Source organism: Bacillus rossius, chromosome 15 (assembly GCF_032445375.1).
Source record: "Bacillus rossius redtenbacheri isolate Brsri chromosome 15, Brsri_v3, whole genome shotgun sequence".
Taxonomy (NCBI): domain Eukaryota; kingdom Metazoa; phylum Arthropoda; class Insecta; order Phasmatodea; family Bacillidae; genus Bacillus; species Bacillus rossius.
The window spans coordinates 520,347-547,461 of NC_086342.1; the positions used below are offsets into that span (position 1 = coordinate 520,347).

General features: G+C 41.8%; 2 protein-coding genes across 3 annotated transcripts in view; one reads left to right on the forward strand and one right to left on the reverse strand.

Annotated features, from left to right (window-relative positions):
- Nucleotides 1–5,802, reverse strand: part of LOC134539205 (balbiani ring protein 3-like) — an 18,692-nt gene extending 12,890 nt beyond the window's left edge. The window contains exons 1-2 of the mRNA XM_063380987.1: nt 5,679–5,802; nt 1,352–1,457 (exon numbers count right to left, since the gene is read on the reverse strand). Of these exons, the coding sequence (XP_063237057.1) occupies nt 1,352–1,457; nt 5,679–5,774 (202 nt within the window). The 5' untranslated portion in view covers nt 5,775–5,802. The remainder of the gene's footprint in view (nt 1–1,351; nt 1,458–5,678) is intronic.
- A 3,394-nt stretch (nt 5,803–9,196) lies between these two features.
- The window catches only part of LOC134539750 (tryptophan 2,3-dioxygenase), a 63,838-nt gene continuing 45,919 nt past the window's right edge, over nt 9,197–27,115 (forward strand). Inside the window, exons 1-3 of one of the 2 annotated variants that reach the window (XM_063382020.1) lie at nt 9,197–9,360; nt 10,643–10,757; nt 14,033–14,224. The gene's annotated coding sequence lies outside the window, so the exon portion shown is untranslated. Of the gene's footprint in view, nt 9,361–10,642; nt 10,758–14,032; nt 14,225–19,993; nt 20,383–27,115 lie in introns of those variants that run through there. The other variant, XM_063382021.1, reaches the window with a different exon arrangement.

Below are 27,115 nucleotides of genomic sequence, written 5' to 3' on the forward strand. Positions count from 1 at the left end.
GTGAATGTTGCTGTATAACTCTGGCAAGCTTCTCGTTAGTTTGTTGGCCAGATCATTTTAAAACAAAAAATTTGAATGTTGGATTAAAAATCTCCATTCCTAACAAGCTTTGGGCTTTTCAAAGCAGTCAGGGATGGGAATTAACTTGAAGTCCTGGAAAAGTCATGTAAATTCTCCAGTGATAGTAATCATGCTCCGGTCAACCAACATCCAGACTGAAAGTTTTTTTTTTCTGATTGGTTTTAGTGCATAGTCAAACACACTATAAAATTGTGTAAGTATGGTTTTGTTGGAATATTCAAGAAATAAATAAAGTGAACTTAAAACAGCTTTGAAGTTGTTGGAGGATGAATTTCATTTCTTTTCCAAAAATTTTAAATTTGTAATAAAAAGTATTCAGGCTGATTTTAAATTTTGGTCATGGAAAGTCAGGGAAGTGTTATTAAAGAATTGTGTGGACACGCTGACAGTGTTCACTGCAGCTCGTGGCTGTCCGTGCCCTCCTGAGTGTGTTGCTGTGCATGTTCCTCTGTGCGACCCTTGCTGTCAACTACTGTATCTATGTTAGGATACGGAACCTATGCTATGTTATATTACCAATTTATAAGTGTAAAATACATACAAATTTAGAAAAAAACATAGTACATAATTCTATTGAATTTTGAGGAATTTAATTAAACATGCTTGACATAAATACTAACTCCAGAAATTTAGTGTACAAAGTATTTTAAATATCTTTTCTTCAAAAAGACAAGATTAAGGCCTAAAGAGATTAATGTACGTAGCTTCACACTTTTCTTGTGGAGTGTTGCATGCCTGTGCTGAGTGGTCTCTCATATCTTGATTCAATTTTCTATTTTCAGAAAATTCTATACCACACCAACACGGATTCCATATTGAATTACAAAATGATGTATGTAGTTACATTTATCAAACAATGAAGAAATATTTTCATTAAACTGACCTTACATCATCAATTTTGGAGAACTTGGTTTCCACCGGGTAGTTTCATCTCCCTTAAAATATTTCTTCCCTTTCTTATCTGATCATGCCACACCATCTCATTTTAAAACCTTTCTTAAATGGTCAGTAAACTGTCTTTTTGGTTAATATTTTAATTAATTGATTATTAATTTTTTCCACAATGTTAGTCATTAAGAACATTCACTATTTGTTTGTGTATTTTAATGCTGAATTAGAAACAATCTATGTGCAAATAGCCTTCCATGTGACTTTTACCAGGGTGTTCGGGAGTCTTGGGCCCCTCTTCCCCTTTTCTGTTCCACAACAACCAAACATGAAAATTAAAACTTCTGTGTACATAATTAACAACAAAAAGCATTCTACTTACTGATAATGTCAGTGCCAAAATCTTCTTGAGACTGTGCATCAACAAAATCCTGAAATTCTGTAATATTTTCCAATGTGCTGAGTTTCCTCATGAGATCAAGTGGGATCTGAAAAGTAAAAAAAAAGTAGAAGTTAAAACAATCTGTGGCAATTATTCAATACTTATAGGCAGGCCAAGTTCGTCAAGTTGTTTGCACAAAAAAATTATTTCACATAGAAATAGTTTGTGGTAGAAGAACTTTTGTTTATTAGGTATGCAGGGTTAACACGGTTAAACACATTTCACAGAAAATGAATGTTGTAGCCAGGGGGGGTTTTAGGGGTTCAACCCCCCCCCCCCCCCCCCCCCCAGCAACAAATCTTTTATTAATATCTTATTCATCACTCAAACAAATTTCATATTAAAATTAATAAAAAATTTTACCATTACAATATTTAAATTTAAGAATCGAAAACTGCTAAAATAGCACTATTTTACACCTTAAAATCCAAATTTTCCCGGGGGAGGACTCCCGGACCCCCTGCTTTCGTACGGGGGGGGGGGGGGGAGGGACCGCATGCTTCTTAACACCCCCCCCCCCCCTCCATACACAAATCCTGGCTACGCCACTGGTTGTAGTTTTAGTTCGTGCTCGGTGAAAGAGAGTTCTTGCGCTCGGCGGCGATACCACGCCAGAATCAGCAGCGAGCGTCCCGCCTCACACACCTGACTAGGCGGGTTCCCTGAAGGGCTGGTCAGATACTGGTGTGGTCATTCATAGGGCGAAGCCCTCTGCTCGGAGGAGGCACAAGCCTTGTTGGGGCTCTTTTTCTCCCATTGGTCAGCAGTGGAAGCTTTGGGGGAGTGGCAGGGCCCAGCAGATTGTTGAGAGCAACGATCTCAAACTTCCTCTCATATCCCCTCCAGCAAGGGAGCCAGAGGGGAGGAAAGGAAATATATATATATCCCCTGCCTCGTTGGTGGTTAGTAAATTTTGAAATCTAGGTCTGGCCATTGACAGTTAATTTAGCCGAAAGTGGGAAGTTCGTGGTTTATAATGATGCAGTATGAGCCGGTGTCGTCCAAGATCGCAGGAAGGTCGTGTCTGCGCGGCCTTGAGGGGTCGTCGCGGGGCCTGGCGTGGGTCGTGTCACGTGACGCGCCTCCCGCCTGGCGCACGGCTGCCAACTGCAGGAGAGAGCCGCTGAAGGTCGGCCAGGCCCGCGCTGTGGTTGCGCGGAGCCTCGCCCGACGTATCTCCGCCAGAACCTAACAAACCTAGCTTTCCCGCGAACCAATGGGAAGGTTTTTAACAAGAAACGGCTGACTAAGTGCCCCTATGTAATTCCTTTGTGAGGGTCGCGGGGTTGCATTCCACGGCGAAGTTCGAGATTAAATTCCGGGGGCCAACATCCCTCCCCCCTTCCAACCATCATGCCCCTCACTGAGGTGACCTGCTTGCAAAGTAATAAATGTAATTGTCTGTCCCCCGGCCCAAAACTGCTTTTTTTTTTTTTTTTTTTTTAATATTAATGGATGTGCGAATCAACGAATATTACACCGTCAGGTTGTTTTTTTTTTTTAATCGTGCTCGTTAAAAGATCTTTTTTTGCATATGCTGTCTAATACATTTATTAAAAATAATAAATAGGATGCTTGATCATTAAATAGTGTGCAGCGCCTAAATGTAGAGTAATCGGTTTGATCTCGGTAAACATTTATGTTAATTTTTGTGTGACCATGCTTGATTGACTGTATCAGTTGATTCTTGAAGAAACAAGCAGGACCCGTCCTACAATGACACGGAGACGGTCTCACGGATCAGAGTTTCTACAATAGCACGCAGACGGAGTCGGATCCGTACGGATTATCTCGGCAACGCTGAGCTCTTCCGTTTACGATTAATACGTAGTAATCTTGAAATGCAAGCTCAGTCGTTGCCGTTTGTTACGTTTCCGTGCATTGTGGGAATAGCAGAGACGTGATAATGAAATTTTCCGGGAGATCTTTCTCCGTTTACGTGATCCGTGTCATTGTAGAACAGGCCTTAATGGCACATTCCTATTTGAGTATGTGCGGTGTCTGGTGACAACTTCAAATAAAGCCAATTTGTGTGTATTGCATTAGATGGGCATTTATGTAATTTAATATCACGATTTTACGAGCCAAAGATGGTTACCTATGTATTGTGAAACAACTTGGTTAACCTAACATTGTTTTAGGCAATCAATAACACCACCGTCTCTGATAAAATCTTATAAAAATCCCCAGTTTTTATGTCATGAATATCAAGAAAGGAAAATACAAACGAGATTAAATTTTATTAACTTGTATAAATGTATTAAACGGACCTAGAACCTGAACCCGAGTAATTAAAAAAAAATCCCTATATCTTGATATCATTCGGAACTAATGTAAATTTCTTTACTTTTATGCCTTGTGGTTGGTAGTGTGTGAATCATTACTGACTGATTTCAGTGGGGAGGGGGGAAGGAATTATGTTAATATGAAAGTGAAATTTCTTTTTACTTCAATGCTCCTTGGACGGGGCTTTACAGACCTGTCCTGGGACCCTTCCACTGTTTACTTTTCTAACTACATTAGTACTTATTTGAATTGCGCAGCATACCTTTAGAAGTCAATGTACACAAGAACGAAATACAGTAAAAAAAAAAAAAACTGTTTGAGAAAAGGCTAACGGAAAGAAATCGGTGAACGCCCTCGCATACTCTCTGATCCAGGGTTTCAGTTCATTACTCACTCCCCCAGGCCAGCGCACGTCAGACTGAAGGTAAACTAGTTGCGGACAGTTCCGGGACAGAGGTTCTTGATTGATAGCGAGCTCCTCCGTGACAGTTGAATAATACTAGAAGTCGGGCCGTGTTGTGTCACAGCCACCCTGCTCCAGGCGACCCCCTACCTGTGACTCCATGGAAAAGAGAGAGAAAAAAACTTTCTAACCAGGAAGTTTGTCGCGTCCTAACTTTTGTCGCTCTGGCGTCACGGATGGGTCAAACGTGTCGCGTCGCTGGGTTCCAGTGTAGATGCAAACAGCCCTGCACGGGACCTAGGACTGCCTTCAGGCGCGTGTTCCAGCAGCCGCCTCCCACTCCCCCTTGTCCACAAGTCGGGCAACAATGCAACAATTGGCCAAAGATCAGCAAAGGCAGTATGTCATTTTATTGATGCCAGTGGAGATGTTACCAGGGGCGTAGCCAGGGGGGGGGGAGGGGTTCAACCCCCCCCCCCCCCCATCCCTTAGCACCAAATCTTTAATTAACTTCTTATTCATCACTCAAACAAATTTCATATTAAAATTAATAAAATTTTTACCATTACAATATTTAAATTTAAGTACCGAAAACTGCTAAAATAGCACTATTTTACACCTTAAAATTCAAATTTTCCCGGGGGAGGACCCCCCCCCCCCCCCCACCCACCGCTTTAATACGGGGAAGGGGCATGCTTCTTAACACCCCCCATACACAAATCCTGGCTACGACACTGGATGTTACAATGCCAACAATTCCAAATGTGTGAGAAGTCGCGTCGTCTACGGCTGCTATGTAGAGTTACATGTAAGTGTTTAAGTGTCAATATTGAAGAAAGTTGTTTTTGAGTACACACGTTCTAAATTGTTAATTACCCGAATAAAAAAAAACCTGTTCCCGCCAACTGCGGTGGTCCACTGACTGCCGCGTGTGGCCTCAGCGAGGCTGCTGGAGTCCGCAAGAAGCAGCCCAGCTGATACACGGCTAGGGCGGTGTCGGGAAACCGAGGGAAGCATAACCCCGTCGAGATGGTCGGAGCGAGTTCCAGCCACGCCCTGCGGACTGCCCGTCCAGTGTGCTACCACTGCACGGAGGTTACAGGCATTGGCGTAGCTGTGTTCATAAAGTTGGTGGGGACAAATAATGATTTTGATCTCATGTAAACCCATTCCCCTCTTACTAAGACGGGGGGTCCGGGGGTCCTCCACTGGAAAATTTTGATTTTAAAAGTGCAAAATAGCGCTTTTTAAGCAGTTTTTGTATCTAACAATTGGATACATCGATGTTAAAATTGTTATTGTTTCCTTAAGATAAAATTTGAGAGTGAATAAATTACAATTAAAGTTGGGCAGAATAATATTATAAAATAAAAATATCACGGTCTAGAAAGTTTGGGGGGACAGTCCCCTCCACCCAAAAAGTTCAGGGGGACACGTCCCCCCCTGGTTCCTACGCCCCTGGTTACAGGCTTAATTATTAAGATTTCGGAAAATGGCCCTGTCGTTCCAACAATTCTCTCTCGACAAAAAAAAAGAAACAATTGAAGCAGTCCACAGACGAAGCACGAGCACGCTCACCTCGAGGTTGTCTCCGTCGCCCGCCGGGAACTCGATGTCCGAGGCCAGCGCTGCGGCCAGACACACGGCACACACACCCACAGTCCACGCCGACATGCTGAGTACTGGCCGCGGCGCGCCCGGTCGCCGCTATAACACAGGCCGGTGGCGCTCCTGGCGGCCGCGCGCGGCACCCGCCCCGCGGCGCTCGCCGCACCAGCTCGGCCTTTCCTTTTGTACATCACTGCAGTGGCGGATCCAGGATTTTGGTTTGGGAGGGGCTTGACCCAGCTGAGGCTAGGCTTTATCAAGGCAAACACTGAAACAATAGTGGGCCCAGAGGCTTTTGGAGGGGGCTTGAGCCCCTTAGCCCCCCCCCACCCCCCCATCTGGATCCGCTACTGCATTACTGTAAGAATTATGCGTTAAAGTTCGAGTCTGAGCTGTATTGTCAATGTATTTGCGACATGATAACACATGGATTTGCTCGTTACCCAGGTTGGATGTTACACATTACTGGCGTATTCTAAAACACTCGCTCATGTGTTTTTTTTTTTTAAATTACCCTACATAGACATATATCATTAATGGTAAATCAAACTGCAGTAAACTCGTGGAATAGGTCAGTGTTAAGAATACTGCAGGTCGCCGCTCTACCTTCTTGACTCTGTGGTAGAGCGTCTGACTTGTAACTTGTAGGACCCGGGTTCGCGCCCCGGCTCCTCCAAGGCGGATAGTGAAATTTGTGTGATAGGAATACAATCCCTTGCAATAAATCAGGCTACCAAAGAGACGGTGGGTGGAAACCAAAAACCTTCTAAGTTGGCTCCCAAATGAGGAGCCCGTTTCTTTTTCTAGGAAACCCCCCCCCCCCCCTTACCACCATTCGTGGGCCATCCGAGGTTTCTCCGGGGTCGCGGGGTTTTGCAAAAATATATATGTTTACTTATAGCTTCACGTGAAAATTTCGTTGCATTGTACAAATTCACCTAAGATTTTTAACAATTTAACGAACTGCAAGCAGCTATTTGTAAAACAAGATAAATAATTTTAATTATTATACTGTACAATTCAGTTTTAAATGTACGAGTTATTTCTATGAAGTAGAATCTTACACAATGACATCCAAGTTGACTTCCTCTAAGTTACAAGGTGGCGTTTTAGATTATAGGCATCACTTGTAACAACCAGGGGCGTAGCCAGTCGGGGGGGGGGGTTAGGGGTTCAACCCCCCCCCCCCTAGCAACAAAACTTTAATTAATTTCTTATTCATCGCTCAAAAAAAAATTCATATTAAAATTAATAAAATTTTTACCATTACAATATTAAAAATTTAAGAACCAAAAACTGCTAAAATAGCACTATTTTACACCTTAAAATCCAAATTTTCCCGGGGGGGGGGGGGGGACATGCGTCTTAACACCCCCCATACACAAATCCTGGCTACGCCACTGGTAACAACCACGCTGTTGAGACGTCTGTATATTTTAAACATTTATGTTTTGTGCGAGTAGTATATTAATGTATTTAAATGTTTATTAATTCTGTAAAATGATATGACCCTAGGCTATAGCGAGCTCCGAAGTACTGCACTAGTCCACGTACGGGCTTGCATCGGGAACTCTAGCGAGCCTCAGCAGACGACGAGGAGCTGTGTTAATTAAATGATGTGAAAATGGGAATTATTGTGCGTTAATATACTAGACTTAGGTAAATGCTGCGTCATATTTACATTTAAAAAAAATTGATGTTATTGACGAGGTTTTAACCTCGCACCTAACCAGACACGCATTCCTGTTACTGTATATTTGCAGAGATGACTAACATTATGTTCTGTAAATAAGTACGGGTATTAATACAAACACATACATATATAGTTATATCCTGTTCTACCCGACCCCCAACCTCGCGGCCATCTTCTCCTCAGGCACGCGTCGGCGAGTCAATCTAGGTTTTGGAAATACGCAGCCCGGACAGTCCCTGCTGCGCGTGGTCTAGTTCGCTCAGCTTTGGACCGCTCTCCTGCTGCCCGAGGTAGCTTGCGAACCGCGCAGCGCGGTCATGTGTGCGAGGCGATCATGTAGCTTTACGACAGTCTGTGATGGGGAAGAACAGTTACGAGCCAGACTGAGTCCACCTTACCGCTATGAGCAAACATGCCGCCACTAAAGGTTCGCGTGGGACTCTCGCTCCAAGGAGAAAGCAGGCGAGTTTGTCATGCAAATATAATGAGTATCGCATTTGGACAGCAGCCAGCGAGACAGGTTTTGGCGTGGAGCGCGGAGCAGTCTGAGTCTGGTCTCCAGGGTCGTGGGTCGAGTCCAGCGCCGGCAGTAGCTCGGAGCCCACTAGGTATAATCCTTATCCCCCTTGGTCGTTGTGCGTGGTCCCCCTAAGAGTCTGTGCATGGCTCTGCATTTCCTTTACGGTTATATGTCCATGTCAGTTCATTCATCTCTCATTGCTAGGTGGCTGCGGGCGAGGTCCGAGCAGACCTCCGCTGAACAGCCACGGGGACTCCCGGCAGGCAGTGCGCGGCCAGACAGCTGCCATATGAGCCGGACAAAGGGGAGCTGCACGTCACTCATTGTTATGAGGTCCGCCCAGTCAGTGCTTCTAGCGCGGTGTCGCCTCTGGACTGGCGCGCAGTCTTCTCGTCGTGCGCACGACAACTGTGCGACCGAGAGGTGACGATAACATTGAAGTCCCTCGAGTGCTTTCAGGAATCTTTACCGTGTTTTTCATGCCTAAACACTATTCCAAAAACACGCACTTTAGCCAGTTTCACTTGTTTGAAACAACAGTTCAGTTGAAAAAACGGAATACAGAAACAGAACTACCTCCCCGCCCTGAACGTGTTCTTGAGCAGTTTTCAAAAGGCGCGGTAGCCAGGTCAGCCTGGGTCGCGAGCAGCTGAGCTTACTGTTCGTGCCCTTCGCTGCTTGTCAGCTCTTCCTGCCCGCAGAGCACAGCTGAGCAACAACCACGCCATAAGACCACTCAGTGGTGGCTGCTTGCGATCAGCATGTCAGAACACGCTGAACGTTTACGAGTAGTTCTGTCTTTAGTTTTTAAAACTGTATGTGTAAGAGCGTGGAAATGGATAAAACGTGTGTTCTCATATCATTATTTTTTTTGTCGGACCCGGTAGAGATTCTTGAAGCACTCGAGGGACTTGCATTACTCCTTCATCTTCTTTTCCCCGCCATGCAATGTTACGGTTACACTCAGTCCCATGGTTGCCCGACGCGCGAGGTAAAGATAGTGTGCCAGCCAGGGCCGGTGCAAGGTCAATTAGCGCCCTAGGCGAAAAACCTTAATTCCCCCCCCCCCCGGACGCAGGCTTGTGTGTGTGTGTTTTTTTTTTTTCATTTTTACTTATTACAAATCATAAACAGGTCACCGTGGACTTTAAATAATTACTTATATCAATATAAACATTCCAAACTGTTACAAAAATCCATTTTCATCTAGTTTCAATAATCGTTAAACATGTTACATCAGCTGTTATGTGTCGTGCTGCGCCGCCCCCAGCTACTTGGCGCCCTGGGCGGTTGCCTAGTTCGCCTGTGTGGACGCGCCGACCCTGGGTGGCAGTCCGCGGCCTTGCGCTGGAAGCACCGGCGAGATACGCCCCTGGCAGCGGTGCAGTTGCCCAGTCCTGTCCCGCGCCGTTGGCTTGCCGGACATCTCGGCAGTGCTTGTGAGTGGACTGTCACATATTACAAGCCGTGTCATGAATGTGCTAACTTGGTGGTCGAGGGAAAGGAAAAGGAATTGGGTTTTAAGAAATTTTTACTGTCGCAGTGTCACCATGTAGGACGGAAATGACAAGTGCATTGCTAGTAAAATTCAATGGAAACCTTGCATTCACGGGCGAGGAGTTTGAGACGCGGCCCTGGATGTCAGGACGCAGTGCAGTGGCCTCGCGCTCCCGGACACTCCGCTGACTTGAGTCACTCCAGAGCCCTCGCCCCCTCCTGCGCTGCCCCCGTGGCCGCCTGAGTCAGGCTGCGGCCTCGTGGCGCAACTGCTCGCCGCGGCCCCCGCAGAGCTTTGACCGCGAGGCGCCGTCTCTCTCCCTCTCCCTCTCTCTCTCTCTCTCTCTCTCAGGGACCTTCAGCGCCGGCCTTGTCCCTGTGCGCCCTGTTGCCAGGTGCGCGCCGGCGGCGCCAATGTAAACAAACCCTTTGTTAATGTAGGTATCGGAAAAGTTGAATTTTGTAATGTACAATTTGGGACGAGAATTGAGGAAATATGTTTTCCTGGTGTAGTTCTTCAAAAGCATCAGCTGATTATTTCTATTTTTTTTAAATTTATGAGTATCTTATTATAGATAAGAGTTTCTTACGCTGCTATACTGCATTGAGCTTAGCTTTATTTTTATTTGCACTAAATAATTTTTCCATTAATAGTAAGTACTATTTACATGTTTTTTTCTTTTGTATGTAACTCTCTAGTTTACCGGGTTGGAAATGTTTAAATGCTGAGTTGAAATTGGAATGGTAATTCTAATGTCCAAAATCTTCATTAGTCTTTGAGATAATAGTGAAAAATCTGTTATCATTTTTTTTTGGGGGGGGGGGGGGGGAGATAATCATTGTAATTGTCGGTGTTAGATCCATGTAAGTCATTTAACAGAATACAGGGTTTTATCGTAATTCTCGAGTTTGTACCCATTTATTTTAAATCTCTTTCTCAGGTACATATTATGATCACAGGTAATTATATTGTTATCTCACATTGGCGCTCGATTGTTTTGTGAAGCAAAAGATATTTTTTTTTTAACTTCTATAATTAGTTTATAAGACCCACTCGTTAATCAGTAACTTCAGGGAGAGGTCAGCACGCCAGTCAGTTCTTGCGAACTCCCAGAAAACATGACCAACATGAAGGCACCTAAAGTGGCACAGCGAGCCGAAACTAACTCCTGGCAAATACATGAGGTGAGGAGCGGGTGCATAGCGGGTTCAATGTCCTCACAGGGCCGTGTTCCACGGGAAGACTGCTGAACTTGTGGGGCGCTGACAGTTGGACGTTACTGAGCTGCTGGTTTCCTTACCGCGTGTCATGCCCTGGAGCCCGCCAGACAGCTGAGAGGTGAGAGCCAACTACAAACATCGTTCGAACAACGTCGGAGTGTTTCAAGTTTGGCTTCTTGCCAAGGCCGACGAGTATGCTGCTAAGTTTTTTTTTTGGGGGGGGGGGGGGAGGGAGGAGGAGGGATTTAACCTGTTGGGCGAAACATTTACAGTCTTTAGATAATCTTTAAATTGTGGGTTGTCCATTTAACAATAAGGAAAAGCCCGACAAAGTTATTTGCCCCGGGCTCTTTGTTTGTCTGATGGCGCTGGTTCTCGCCACATACACTCACGAACTTTCCACGACTCTAGAAAACCTCCATGATTCCTCGTCAGGCTACCAGTCAGAAGTGAAATCAACTCTGCGTGTGAGCCTCGTGTATGTGCTCTGCGTGTGTGAATCACGTGCCTTGTTCCACGCACGCTGGGCAGTTGTCGAAAGTATTTATTTTCTTATATTCTTATATTCTTCTTTCTTACTCTCACGACATCCTGTGTTGTATTGTACGTGGCTGCTATCGGCGAGATCTCTTCCAACACTCTACACTCCCAAAATGAAAGAGGAATAAAGTCTGCAGAGCAACTTTAATTCCCCAGAAAAACCAAAACCACCACACCTGCTAGTCGCGACTGTACCACCGTGACAATACTGCGAGCCACGAAACTCGCCAAGTATTCGTAGAAGGGAATCCGATAGCACCGACAACTAAACAATGATCATCAAGCTGTGAAATCAGGCGAGCAGCGGAGAGTCGTCAGTGCCGAGTCGAAGGCAGTCAGCCTAGCACAGGCAATGGCATGGCGCAGCCAGAACAACAGACGCATCAGATGGGCGTAGCCAGACGCATCAGACAACCCAGCAGAGACATCAGCATATCGTACCCAGACTAGCATAGGCATCAACATGTCGAAGCCAGCCCAGAAGAGCATCAGTACTACGTAGCAGAGAACTCAGCATGTCGTATCCTAACCAGGAGAGACATCCGCATGTCGTAGACAGCCAAGCAGATACTGTGGTTGGTATGCGATACCTGGAACCACAGCAGTATCTCCCAAAGAGCTATAAATAATGGAGCGGTGTCTGTGCTGGCCGGTGGTTCCCCTGCGAGTCGCCAGGGGGATTCCTGTCGCTAGCTGCTCGCTCCTGGCTACTGTCTCGTGACGACACAGCCGCAGGGTCTCGGTTCTTTCCCGCCATGTTGCGCAACCTGGCAGCGCGGGGGCATTTGCATCTACAATCTCGTGCCAGCAGGAAGACTAAGGACGAGATCTGTTTGGGAAAGTGGGATACGATAATGTATGTCCTCTCCATTTTAGCCCGACCCGCCTCATACACAACTACAGAAATTGTGTTTCCAAGTAGTCTGCATTTATTTCCTGTTGCACACGTGTTTTTGTAAGCTTCTCTGTAATAAGTGCTTCATGTATTTCCAAACACACGCACGTACACACATATATATATATATAATGTGTGTGTTTTATGATTTGTTTTAACGACTTCTTCAAATAATTGACTTAAGAACAAAGTATTAAAACAATGTAATATTTGGCTTCTCAAGGCAAATAATTGCTTTAATCTCTCTGTGTAAACGTTGGAGGTCAAAAAGTACACTTTTTCCATTAAACATTACAATACATTTTCTTTTAAAGTGTATGCTTTGAACTACGTGGAGTTTCTGTTAGTGACTGTTTTCAAAAGCAAGTTTCAAAAATGTTTACATAAGTTTGGCTCGACCGTGGTAGTTTCAGTGATGTGTCTCCATGGCGTGCAGAAACCAGCAAAGTGGCTGGCGTGTCCCGGAAATGGAACAGGTTGATTGAAGACTGGAGTTTCCGTGAGTGTGGGGTTCGCCCCAGGGACCCTCGACCGCAGACCTCACACGCCACTGGGACGGCCTCCCTGGAAGGACTGCCAACACCTGCTCTCCAGGCACCACCAGTCTCTGGGTCGAGCATATACCTGCATATCTCAGTGGCACTGATGCTGACACGGAGAAGATTGAATATGAAGACAAAGCCTAGACTGACGCGAGAGAAGTGAGAAGCAAATGTAGCCGAGGGAACACGCCTATTACTGAATGAAGATGAACAGAAAAATTCTAATTTAATAAGTGCGTAGACGAGAACGGGGACGTTACATATGGCATAATACCATAGTTGTGAATGCTATGACGTAAACCAGACAGAAAGTTCTGGAGTAGTTTACGTCTGCAGTATTCAGTAGCGTCCGGATGTGATAAGAATGAGCATTGGCGTAGCTGTGTTCATAAAGTTGGGGGGGACAAATAATGATTTTGATGTCATGTAAATCCATTCCCCTCTTACTAAGACGGGGGTCCGGGGGTCCTCCACTGGAAAATTTTGATTTTAAAAGTGCAAAATAGCGCTTTTTAAGCAGTTTTTGTATCTAGCAATTGGATACATCGATGTTAAAATTGTTATTGTTTCCTTAAGATAAAATTTGAGAGTGAATAAATTACAAATAAAGTTGGGCAGAATAATACTATAAAATAAAAATATCACGGTCTAGAAAGTTGGGGGGGACAGTCCCCTCCACCCAAAAAGTTCAGGGGGACACGTCCCCCCTGTCCCCCCCGGTTCCTACGGCCCTGAGAATGAGCATGCCAGTAGATTTCACTCTCCACACACATGGCTTGGAGCCAGTGCACCAGTTGTTTGTGTTGAGCGCCGCCCGGAGCGGAGGCCCACACTCGTCCAAACAGTCAGTGGCGTGGGCAGCTGGTGTAAACACAGGGGCGTCGGGCAGGAAGTGTGTGGTTATGTCTGAGGACACTCACCCGCACTACGTCACAGCTGCCAGAAGCCTACGACTCACCATTTATATCCTACTCTCTCCAACACTTGCCTTCCTGTAAGGTATCAAGTGACGCAACAGAGATATAAACATCACGGTTTAACGAGCCAAAGATGATTATGTATTGTGAACCAACTAAGTTAACCTGACATTGTTTTAGACTACCAACGAATGTCACCTTCTGTCTAATTATTTCTTATAAAAATTATTAATTTTTATGTCTTAAAATGCAAATTAGAATATATTTTATTAAAACATATAAATGTATTAAAGTTATCTAGATCCTGAAGCCAAAGAATTCCAAGTGTACCTAACCTATAGCCTGATATGATTAGGGACAAAACTAAATTTCTTTGGTTTTATGCTATGTGGTTGGTAGTGTGAGAATAATTAGTGACCGATTTCAGAGAAAAAAAAATAAGGAATGATGTTTAACCCGGGGGAGTGTAATCTCTGCTAACTTCTACACTTCTTGGTAGGTCGGGTCCAGTGCCCGCCCCCTGTGCTGAACACACTCATGCAGCAGAGTGCAAGTGCATGCAGCTGAGACGTGGTGGGACTGAGTCACGAGGCAACTCGGTAACCAGATAGCAAACACCAGCGCCACGCTACACCTCCACAGACCGAGGCTGCCATCTGCGTGTGGACGCCATCGGCTGCGGTCGACCGAGGTGAGTCACCGAGGAATTAGTGGCTCGAGGTCACGAGGACCGCCACACTGCACCTGTCTGCCTCGAGCTGCGCCACAGCGCACTGCCTGCCTGCAGTCGGTGCCTGGGTGCAGGGCCGCAACTAGGGGGGGGGGGGGGGGCAAGCGGGGCTTACGCCCCGGGCGCAAAGCTGTGGGGGCGCCGAAATCGCCGGATTGCATTGTAATTCCTACTACAACTGGTAGTGGGTTCATACATGGAAGTTACAGTAGCACAGAAACTGTTACATCTAGGTATGGAAAATACTTAAATAACACAATTTTTCCGTGGGAAGGCCTCCGGACCCCCCCCCCCCAGCTTTATTATTGTGGTATGTGCCAAAAAAGTGGGGGGGGGGGGGGGTGGGCGCATGAATCCATTCATGCCCCGGGTGCCAGAGACTCTAGTTGCGGCCCTGCCTGGGTGATCCTCAACTGTCAGTCTCAGCAGTAGCGGATCCTGAGGGGGGGCTAAGGGGCTCAAGCCCCCTCCAAAAGCACCTGGGTCCTCTATTGTTTTAGTGTTTTCCTTGATAAAGCCTAGCCTCAGCTGGGTCAAGCCCCTCCCAAACCAAAATCCTGGATCCACCACTGAGTCTCAGTCCACGTCAGGCAGTAGGTACTCCTTGTCCAAGCCTTCTCTCTTGAAATAGTCCATAAATTATGATTACTGCTCAAAAACTGACCAATTCAAGATTGCTTCTGTCTCGCCTACTACCCCTTCCCCCAAGTCTTTCTCAAGAGTGAGCGCTAGTTAAAAATCGTTTTTGGCGGATGTTATTTAAATTTTGCACATAATTTTTAAAAAGTTTTATTTTAGTTGCCTGTATGATATTTCGTACATTATTTACTTCGTTTAATTGAGATATTTAATTGTTAATTACGATAATGTAAAACTTTTTAATTAAAAAAAACAGGAAATACAGAAGTCCGAGATTTTAACCATGCATGTGTACAACTTTATTTTGAACCAAGATAAAATTTCATTGTTACAGGTTCTATATCCTTACTAATCCCTACTAATATTACAAAATGCGGAAGTGTGCGTGTCTGCCTGTCTTTCTTTCACGCAGCAACGGAGCAACGGGTCGACATGATACCTGCCTGCAGAGAGTGTTACAAAGCGTGGAAGCCGGGCCGCAGTGCGAGCCAGCTATCTGCTGGTCAGTAGTTCCCGGGCACTGCTGACGTCATGCGTGCCTCGCTACCCCCCCCCCCTCCAGGGGCTATTGCTGCTGACCCTAGTGGACTGGCAATTCTGCGGGCTCACAGAGGCCGCCGCGGGGAGTGACGTGACCTACAACGCGTTTCTTGATGCTTCGGGCGTCGGGTCGGCTCGGGATGACGCGTAACTCACAGTCCGTGAAAGAGAGACGGCCAGCTGGTATATGAGTGGTAACGCCATGATAGTTCCGAGGGTGTGAGGTGAGTGAAGAGGGCGAACCCCGAGCGACGGGACGTGCGTGTGGGCTCAGGGGCGGGGTGAGGGGCGAACCACTGTCGAGCCCAGCTCCAGTGAGGAGTGAGAACTGTGGACTTTGCAGATAACAGACATTAAGTGTGGTGATTTAATTAGTAATATAAATACTATTAATAAATAAAACTGTTTAAGATACTTTGGATAGCCTTACGAACCCGTTTTCCACACTTGTAACTATAGTTTATTGGCCCGAGAGTGACATAGACTCATATAGTATGAAATTTCAACTTTCAGGGAGTGAAAAAGGGGCAAATAAAGTTTTATAATAGAAATTCATAGGATGTAGGTGTGAGTTTGTGTCCTTTATCTATGTCTGCCACACGTTCTCATAATAAAGTCTGACAACTTCCTATTATTTTTCTTGGCGAAACAGATTCTCTTAATGAAGCTTGCAGCTACTAGTGAACTAAAGACACTAATAAAAATTTAGTTTAGAACTTTGTCAATAGATGGCATTGCTTTGAATTTGTAAAGCGCTATCATTTGGTGCGTCCGTCATGTCTTTCCTAGAGGTTACCTGCCTTCCCACAAACTGTAAAACAGAATTTATGTGTGGATGTCTCTGAAAAATTGATACTGAGTTACAACTAAAGTGATGTTAAGATTTGTTTCTTTGGCGGGATCCCGGTAGGGACTCGAACCCGCGCGCTGCTGAGGGCAATGTGACGAATAAAGAAGTGGGAGGAAATAAATGAGCTATATTTAAAAAAAAAAAAAAAAAAAAAAACTTTGAATCCCAATGTGAGCTGTTTCAGTCGAACTGCCTGCCCTGTGCTCTAATTGCCGGAGTCTGTAGATTTATTACGCAGAGAGTGTGTATCAGCCTTGGAGGGTAGTGTTCATTTGTAGTTTTGAACTTGGTTTTCGAATTCGTAATTACTGGGCTTGCAAAATGTGATGATGATGATGATGATGATGATGATGATGATGATGATGATGATGATTGGTTGCGGCGCGCGGGAGTGAGAGGCCCAGCCACCTCTTCGACGTGCTAATGAGTTTTTTTGTTTTTGTACCTCGGCCAGGGATAGAAAACACTACTTTTCCTGAAATCGTCTGCAACCGACGACGTAGGTAATGAATTACTCGAGGAGATGAGTGGAATGCCACACCGCACAGGCCCCTGGGAGCTCCCCGCAAGAGGACGTAACACGAGCCCTCCTCTCGCTGCAGGAGACTGCTGGCCGCGTGTCAGCACAGCCAGTCACGAGGTCGGGTTTCCCGATACGAGAGAGAGTTGGCACCACTGTCCCGTCTCATCCTGCACTCGTGCGGTCAATGCCAGAGTCGGTGAATAGCGTTCACATAAACCGACAATATCCAACTCTGATGATGTACTGTTACAGCCTCAATATTGCCCTCTAAGGCAAAACATTAACATTTATTGTTGTACATACTAAACTTAAATTAGAAACACGTTTTGCATACGTTGCAAAGGTTTTCACAATGTTCGAAACTGTCCTTCACACCGCGCGTTGGTTCGTAATCACGGAATACGGAATGCCGCATGTCGAGATCCACCCGCGCTACTGCTCGGCGTGTGCCGAGAGACGCACGAGTAGCGAACCACAGGGCGAGTTCCGGTAGTGAGGGCCTGTTCCGCGTATCACGAGCTGCCCGACAGAGGGGTTCCTCGTATGCATCGCTGCACTCCCAGCAGTTCACAAAACTACAAGTTAGGAAAGAACGTGATGTCATTTACAATATCAACACGACGAGCGAGAACCTTTCAGCAGAATTATTCTTGGTACACAGTGATTATTATTCTACGATTTTTTTTTTTTTGTAAATCGAACAGAAACATTTATGTAAAATTACAGGTATTTGTAAATTTGTACATTTACATGGAATCAACTGTATTACTACAAAACAGTGTTCGCAGTAATACTGTGTTCGGATTCTTGCCCGGGCATTTATGCTTTGTGTTGTCCCAGTACCTCAAATAGTTAAAGTTATTTGTAAACCGTTTCCTGAATAGCTTCCAGTTTAACTCGGCTCATTAATAAGCATATTAAAACCAAATAATGTCCTATTATTGAATATTCGATTATATATTCCAAGGTTTAAACAATTATGCTTGAATGAAACACCAATTAAATTACAAAATTATGCTCCTATTTTTGTAAAAAAATTCTCAGTATTATCTTGAACAAGTATTTCATATTTGCAAAATCCACAATATCCTTGTGTTGTTCAAAGTTACAATATCTTTCTCGTAGCATTACAAACTTTTTCTGAACAACTGATTTCCAAAGGAATTTTTTTACAGAAGTCAGAAAAAAATTTTTGTGCATCCGTTGAACGCAAAAGGAGGGGAAATGGAGGGGGATATATATACATATCCTCACCCCCCCCCCCAAAAAAAAATCCTAAGAAATTCTGAAAAATCTATCATTCCCACCAATAAAATAAATACTTTAAAGCAAATAGCAGGCAAAGCGGTTCTGTCATCGACGTCCCTGACTCCCCCCCCCCCGGGCCCAAGATTAAATTCTGCGCACTATCGTGTTCTGGTCCGATGTAGAAGCCGTTCCAAGTGCAAAGGTATTTTTTTTATTTAACATGTTTAGCGTGAGTTGGGTTTTCTTTCTCCCTCTACACTAAGGTTATCAACAATCAGTTTTGCCAGCTATAGCACACATAATGTGTGTACATTCGCCTTTACATTCGAGTACTTTCAGGCACAAGAAGTTCTCAGTTCGGTTATCATTCAGGAACATACAACAAAAAGTTTGAAAACAAAATCATTGCTGTCTTCTCTGATACAAATATCCCATAGACACTGTTAAACGCATAATAGTGCAACAACACAAACTTTATAATATTGGCTCAACTGCTAGGGCGCTTGCGTAGGGTTTAAAAATGCGCTGTGGTGATTTTTTGGGGGGAAAGCTGGAGAGGGCAATGTTTATTTTTATGTTCAGAAAAATATTTTAATACATATAATAGTATAGGGTCTACTGTAGGGACGCTACTCTAAAATAAAAATAAAATAAAATAAAACTACCAATTATGGTTTTATCAAGTCCCTTGTTTTATTTCTATCGATTCTGTTGAGGTGCATTCAGATATTTTCAAGACGTAACATCTAATTACCATTTTACGTTCATTTGTGTGGTAACTCGACCGCCACCATGCGGTAAACGTCGAATACTAGGTACTATTCCAGCGACATGCGAAATACGGTATTTTCTGACTAAAGGATGGTGCTAAATTATTGTAAATATTACCTGTAATGTAAATATAGTCACATAAAATAGTGTACTGCTTCAATAGTGTCGTCGAGACTGTTTTCAATGAGAGGTATCCCTGATCGTGTTGTCGCCACCCTACTGTACTTGATACTAGCTACAACACGATCCTGTGGTTCTCCTGAGATCTTTATGAATACAGCGTAGCCGAGACTGTTCTCTAAAAGACAGGATGTTTAATGTTAATACGTTACGGCCGGGGCCGAAACTGATTGTCTTCCTATTTGGTTTTCCATTCCAAGTGGATATTGTTCAATACTTTTTGATTTTTTTAAATATTTTTATTTCCTAACATCGAGTAAATTTTCGTACCCGAACGGGTCTTCTCGGGTACCAAGTTCAAACATCGTAATTTGGGTACGCCGACCCGACTCTGATACGTCTGGCAACAATATCTATAACTGTACTAATTTGGCAGAAAAATGAAACTGTATTATTATTATGTTACTAGTACTTGAAAAAATAAATGTTTATGTATAGTGTACTATCATGTTTTCTGAAACATATCCTTCAATTGTAAAACAAATTTATGACACCAAATTACCAAATTGAAAGCATGAAAATTTAAAATTATTATGTTGTACTTGTATTATTGGAGCAACTTTAAAAAAGTTAGCAGTATGCTAGTCTCCTAGCAACAAAGCTCCTACGCGAAGTGCGCGCAGAAAAAAAAAGCGATTTACCTAGATCCTCGCCAGACATCTTGCCCTGTCTGTCCTGACATCTAGCGGGTACAGAGAAACTTACGAACTCAGCAGTTTTATGTTCCGATTATAGGTAGCACAATGGTGCCGCCTGAGCAGAGACAAATGAAGACCAGTTATTATTCAATACTATGTGACATAACGAGTCACCGCGGTTAGTTCAAAACTATTAAAGTTTAAACTAAATGTTATCTATTGAGATTTTTCATGAATTTATTTGTATGAACTTTGAAATAGTGCTACTCTATAAACCGCATTACTCTATGGTGCTATAGATGCACGTAACAACATTCTCTAGGCAGCATTTAATTTTTGTTATTTTAACATTAACATTTATTTTGATTGTTTAACTGTTTCAAACTATTTTTCTTTTAAAATCTTGATGTATATATTTTATCTTTGTGTTAATTAACGTCTGGTTTTAAGTATTTCTGTATTTGGTGTCTGTTGGTTTGGGCCACAGTCAGCCAATCAGGATATTTTATTTAATTTCTAGCACATATTTAAATTGTTTTGCAATTAGACGCCATTGTACACGGATACTACAAAGTGCTGCAAGTTTATAATCGTGTGTAATTTAGTTTCTGGTTAGCAAAAAACATTTAAAATCACTATTTTGAAATTTTTATATACCTATTACAGTTGATAAGGCTAGGGTAACTCTAGAAAGAGTTATAAAGTGAGTTTTCGACCTACGTGAGACGCAGTAAGTCTTATAAAAACTTCTGGCAACATATTTTGCAAATAATGGTGTTTTGAAGGATTTATCAATAGTCTTAAGTAATTTTAAGTGCGTACCACACGTTCTTATGTTTTGTACTGAGAAATAAGTGTCTATTTTAACTAATTTGGAAATAATCTGATTTTTCTATGAAAACATATTGCACGTCATAAATATAATATGGCATGTTTATAACGTTAATTTTATTCCTCCTCTCCAGTTGTCCAGGAAATCTCAGGTTTGTGTCACCCTGAGGCCAACTAGTCTGGCAATTGCAAGTAAAGTTCAAATAATTGTATCAAAACTGAATATTTGTAGAGTCAATGATAACGTTCAGAACAGGCAAACTTATCAAATATATAATTTTGAAAATTGTGGTAACTTTACACGGGACTTTTGGGGTATTTAAGTGTGCACAACGTAACTTTCCAGACAATTAACAAGCTAATTACGGTACAGTCGTGCTAAATTTGTTTTATTAACTTTTATTTACTGTATAATCCGAAGTTTCAAGGTTATAAGTGTCTGCATTTTATGTGACGCATGTGTACCGTACTACACCCATTAGGTACCAAGTTTTCTGTCCACACTAACAGATTCAGACATAAAAGCTTAATATTTAAAATATTGGCATTTGTTTACCTTATTCACAGAGAAACCCTGACCTCCCATTGTTTTGTTGTTTTGTTTTCTACACATTTTACATCCCTACAGTGTATGCTTGTAAGCCACTATTGTTCATTGACCCCAAATTTGTTTGTCACACCTAAATATCATTACACCTACAACTATGGTAAAAAGATAAAAACTGAAATGGGCGCCCAACAAAATAATAAAATAATTATTATAAATACCCAGTGTGTCGACAGTGACAGTAAGAAAGAGTGTATATATCATAGTACATCACAGGATTTGGCAATTCCAACAAGGGGTAAACAAACAAGCTGTGCTCAATTAGCACCTCAACTATCTTCTCTATATTTTTAGACAGTTGTTTCAACATTTTTTAAAAGTAATTTTCATGTATTGTTATTGTTATAGACTTTTAAAGATGCTAAGCAAAAATTAAGCAAAAAAAAAAACACGTAGAAAAGAGTAGGTATAATGATTAGTAAGAAATTTAAAACATTCTTAGTTGTATTTGCTTTTGCTGGTAAGGGCAAAATCTGCTAAATGTAATTAAATTATAATTAACTGATACTAGCATAAATATATTCCTATTTGAAAATTAATAATTAATAATATGCTCTTTTTGAAGCCTTCAGTCCACCATTTTATTATTTTTTCTACCAAATTTAGTTACATAATTTTAATAAAATTGTATTTGAGTTGAACATTTTATTTTAATTAAATCTGATATCGGAACAAGATATCGATATCAAAAAATTATCAACACTGAAATATCAATGCTAAATTATCAATATTTTGAGTCTGAAATATCGATATTTCCTATATTTGTATCGATATATCGTTGCGATCAACATCTGTGTAGCTACACGGAACATCTTGTCGCACGGTGAAACCGTCACAGGCATGAGGCATGGAGTGCACACGCAATAGAACTACGGAACACTCCCACTTCCCCTGATGTACTTCTCTACACTGCAACCAGCACACGTCAGGTGTGTCGTAGGTGGTCTACATACAGGCGCTCCGTCGAAACTGGAGATAACATTCTTGAATCGCGTTGCTGGAAATTAGGCATCTCCTCGCAGGAACTATCTTCTGGCAACTTTAGCAATACCTTCGGTGGTGCCAGGGGCAGTTCGAGGAGGACTAGGGATGCAGTTTCAAAACATGACATTAAATAAGTCACAGATTGGCCTTGGAATATTTACAAATTCATGGTTCGAATACAAAACTGTCATAGTACATACAATACACGTTTTGATCAAAAAATTGCAATTATTTATTCAATCATAAGTAAGGTTCGAGTTCGGGAGGAGATATTCTCCCCTCCCCCAACACGGAACCGCGATTGGGTGGCATTTAGGGCATTTAGACCCAGTCCGTCACACATGCGCGCGTCCTGCGACTACAGACGACTGGCTACAGGATGTTCCAGGTATGATCCTTTCGAGAGACGTCACTGTGTGATACCTAGTATCTAACACAGCCTAGTTACCTGTTACTTTTATCTTCAATTAGGTGTTAATCTCTGAAATGTGATTTTTAAGTTTCAGTAATTCTTTTTAATGTAAGTAAGATTTAAACTATTAAACTATTATTTTTCTGTTATAGTAGCTTGCTATTTTTTTTAACTAGGTCCTTGGGCACAAAAAAACGTAAATCACCACTTCAACTACTAACAAATGCGGGGAAATTTTTAAGGCATTGGTACAAAGTAGGCATTTACCAAGCACCCAACAAAAAAAATTGTAATCAGGGGAAAATATCGAAAATTGATAAGGAATTAGGAATAATATTATATTTTATAGAAAAAGTCCACTAAACCCAATGTTAAGACTGGGCTGAACTACTACTAGCGCCGCTAGTTCGCAGAGGGTAAAATAAAATGCGGATAGAAAAAATATTTATACACTAATGTCTTATAATATTGTTTTTTTTTTAACTCGTTATCAATAATCATGTCTTCAATAACGGAGGTGTTTATTACTCAGATCCTAATGAGTTTATGGCAGCTTGCGAGCTTGGAGGGGGAGGGGGCAGGCTCAGGTTCATTTGAAATGAATATACTTTTATATATATTGGAACTTGATTATGTACAGGATTTAAGTGATTAATGTTACATAGTGAAAACTCCATAGTTACCGTGTTATTTTTTTAATCTTTTGTTTCCATTTAACTTTATTATCGTTATAAATAAAGTACGCGAAATAAAAAAAAAATATGCGTGTAATTTATGTACGTACGTTAGAAGTTATACATACTTGGCGTAATAAAAAAACTAACTTTAATTTTGCATTCAAATAATTAAAAGAAATAAAATAATAAAAGGACTAGAGTGATATATAAAGTATAAATTCAATAAAATATAACATTTAAATAAATTCAGTATTCAATATTATTATAAAAATGTGTACAAAATTACCTAATTATTTAATTTACATTTAGTAAAATAAGTGAGATGAATTTTAATTAATAATGAAAATCAATAAATATACTGAATGTTTATTTTAATTTATTTTTAATTATTTATTAAATAATATTTTTATAATTTTTTATGCAAATACATTATACATACGGGAACATAACCTCACTTATATAAATACACTTGAAAATACACTTTAAAAAGTTTCTAAACACAATTTCTGTCACTAATATTCACAGTAAATAAATGTTTTTAATAATATGGACCAGTATTCAATATCAGCCACTAAAGTATATGATTTAAAAAATATATATATAACTTTTATTTGTATGTAGACTTTTTTTCATCCTGTCAATTTATGTTGCATGGTGCGCGCGCATCGTAAAAATACACTCTCATCATTTGTTTCATAACACGTCTAAAGAAGTATAACTTTAGTATTAGAAAAAAGTACACGAGGTACGATAAAAATGTAACTGACAATGGTGCAAATACAGTACTACATTCTGATGCAAAACAAGTCATGCCCGTTGCGGTAGTAGCTGTTCATGCTGGGGCAGGGAGGGACGAGTCACCCGGCTGTCTCGTGACTGCCTGCACTGGGCTGCACTGGCCTGCACTGGGCTGCACTGGGCTGCACTGGGCGACCTCGCGGCCACACTGCCCCCTGCTGCCGGCTCTTGCGTCAGTCCGCCCGGCTCGCTGGAGCTTCCAGCGCGGTGTCGCCTCTAGTGTGCACTGGCGCGCACTGTTTCACACCCGTGTAACCCCTTATCACTCTTACGTAAGTACGGGAATAAAACTACTTGATGTAGGCTTTTGGTCATACGCCATTGCTAAGCACATGTATGTCTGTAGAAGAAAACTACAAAAAACACAAATGAAAAAAACACAAATTAAGCAAAACATTGCTGTTGTCAGGATATAAACACCACACAATACTCCACAACAGGAATATGGTCAACAAACAAAGGAAAAACAAAGAAAAATGGACTAACAGAACGAAAAAACCCCCACAAATGATGACAGCACAAAAAATTCCGAACCCAAAAAATGCAGCACAACAGTTGAAACGAGACAAAAACACAGCAAAACGATAAACGAAAACAAACACAATAGTTTTCAAAAAAAAAAAAACCAGAAGAGAACGAAAAAAACCCACAAATGATGACAGCACAAAAATATTGAACCCAAAAAAATTCAGCAAACAGTCAAAACGAGACAAAACACGAAAAAACGAAAAGACGAAACAAACACAACAGTTTTCTTAAACAGAATAAAGGGAATAAAACTACTCGATGTATTCTTTAAAGCTTTTAGTAAACAGACCCGCCACTCGGATTTCTTGAGCAGTTTTTTTAAATCGTGAGATTTTTTTTTGATGCTTAAACATCTTAGCTCTCAGTATGCGGCATTTGGTAGCAGTGGGACGGAAGTAGATGAACGGAAATATGTCACAAATATGGCGGATCCACGTGTATAGTCACTTTTGTAAACATTAGGGTATATACCAAAAGTAGGTACTGGTGTGCCAAATAAAACTTTTTGATAGTGAAACTACCCTGGCATTGGTTTGGTAAACTAAAATAGTTATAGTAAAATCAAACTCAAGTTTTAAAATGCCTAAGACGACTGGCATTACAATGATCATGACACATACTCCCGTTCCAACTTTCTGAGAGGCACAGTGGCAGAGCGCGCCCTTGGTAACCTTAAGGGGCGAGATTCGAATCTCATCACTGGAATTTTTTTTACTTTTTTAATAACTTTATAATATAATATAATAATGTTGAATCAGCTCAATAAGGTTAAGGTTGGTTGGTAGGCTGATTTCAGTCGTTTAAGCAAAGCCACACATACTTAGTGTTATTGTGTATTCTTAATTGTTTCAGGCTAATATTTTAGTAATGCACTAGAAGTATAACTACTAACGTGTGCGGAAACTTTACAGTTTTAACTGTTTTGTGTTTTAACGAGCTGGGAAGTAAATTAATAATATTCATTGCTGACAATTAGGTCCAAAGCCGGGGTTTTATCGGAGTTGTTTCTAATAGTTTAAAATTTCCTGTTTTTTTTTTGTGCTGCTAATTGAAATCTGCGTTTGATGGTGGCAAGAATTGTTTACGATCCAGGCAGCAAATTCTAGTTGCGGCCGCAGAAAGTATCTATGTGTGTGATCCGCACCCAGAAATTTTGGTATTTGAAAAGAGACTATTTTATTTATCAGGCTCGGCATTATTTGAAAGATTTCTACGTTAAATTTCATGCCCTAGTTTCGTATAATAAGTTTATTTGCATCATGAACTACGTGAGAACACACGAGGTCATGTGTTTACACATCACTAGGCTCGCCCATTGTTGGTGCGCCCGGGCGGTCAGGGCCTACCTCGCGGGATGCCTGTCTGCCAGACCTCCCCTAGTCCGCGCTGCGGCTGGCGTCGTTAGTTGGTGGTTATGGAAGTTATGATAGTTCTGAGTTGTGTGGTGGTGTGTTTCTAAGTTTCATGTTCGTAGGTTATGAGAGTTCTAAGTTGTGTGTTTATAAGTTATACAGTTCTAAGTTATGACATTTCTAAGTTATGAGAGTAATAAGTTGTGTGTTTTTAAGTTACGTGTTTATAAGTTATGACAGCTCTAATTCGTATGTTTCTAAGTTGTGGGAGTCCGAAGTTGTGATTTTCTAAGTTACGAATTTTCAACGTTTCCTGTTTCTAAGTTATGGTAGTTCTAAGTTGTGTGTTTGTGAGTGATGTGTGTATCCCTGGCCGAGACAGTGCCACGCCGCCACTCGTCTCCTGAGACCAGCCTTTCCCCTTCCCCCTTCCCCACACAACTTTCAAAACCAACAAGCGTTATCTGCGCTTATCGCATAACTTATAAGGTTTGCAATTCATTATATTAGCAATAGACTTGTAGTTATCATAATTCTTGAAAAAACTCAGGCATAAAAATCTCTAAAATAAACCCTCTTCTCCCCCCACCCATAAAAGCTGTCTCCAGCCTGCGCCACTGGGTGGAGGGATATGTCTTCTGGAACAAACAGATAAAAATAACCGCTTATCTCCACATGTATTATATTTAGAACTCTTATGTGTAAGGTTATGGTGTACAACTTTTCCTTGTAATGCGTAGTTATTCCTTCTTCATTATTAGTTTAGTTACTGAAGGTAATATCTCCCAAGTTATGTAAATTATTCTCAATGCTTCTCACAGAAACAATTTCCATTTTCTCAGCGGTCCTTGAATATGTATAGGTACTGAATACCTACTTTATTATTCACTAGGCGTGTTAATTGACGCGGACGTGCTGGATACTTAATAATTTCCATTATATATACATATACACAGGGTAAACACAGGTCGACACTTGGAGCAGGCCCAGGGATACGATATTTACATTCCGGCACGCGTTATCCTTGAGCGTCTGGGACCTGTCTGAAAATAATTGGAAAAAAAGTGAGGCCATAGGCCTGATTGACATAATGTATTATATTCACATTAATGCGTAGTTCATATTCATAGATAATTACAACTGTTTAACTGTTATAACAAATATTACATTAAGTTCTTTTAATATTTAACGTAATTATCTTTCTTTTTGTTATGATCTTTAGTAGTGAAAAATGTCTGAATTTTGGTTCTTAAGCTAATAGGTTAGTTTAGTAT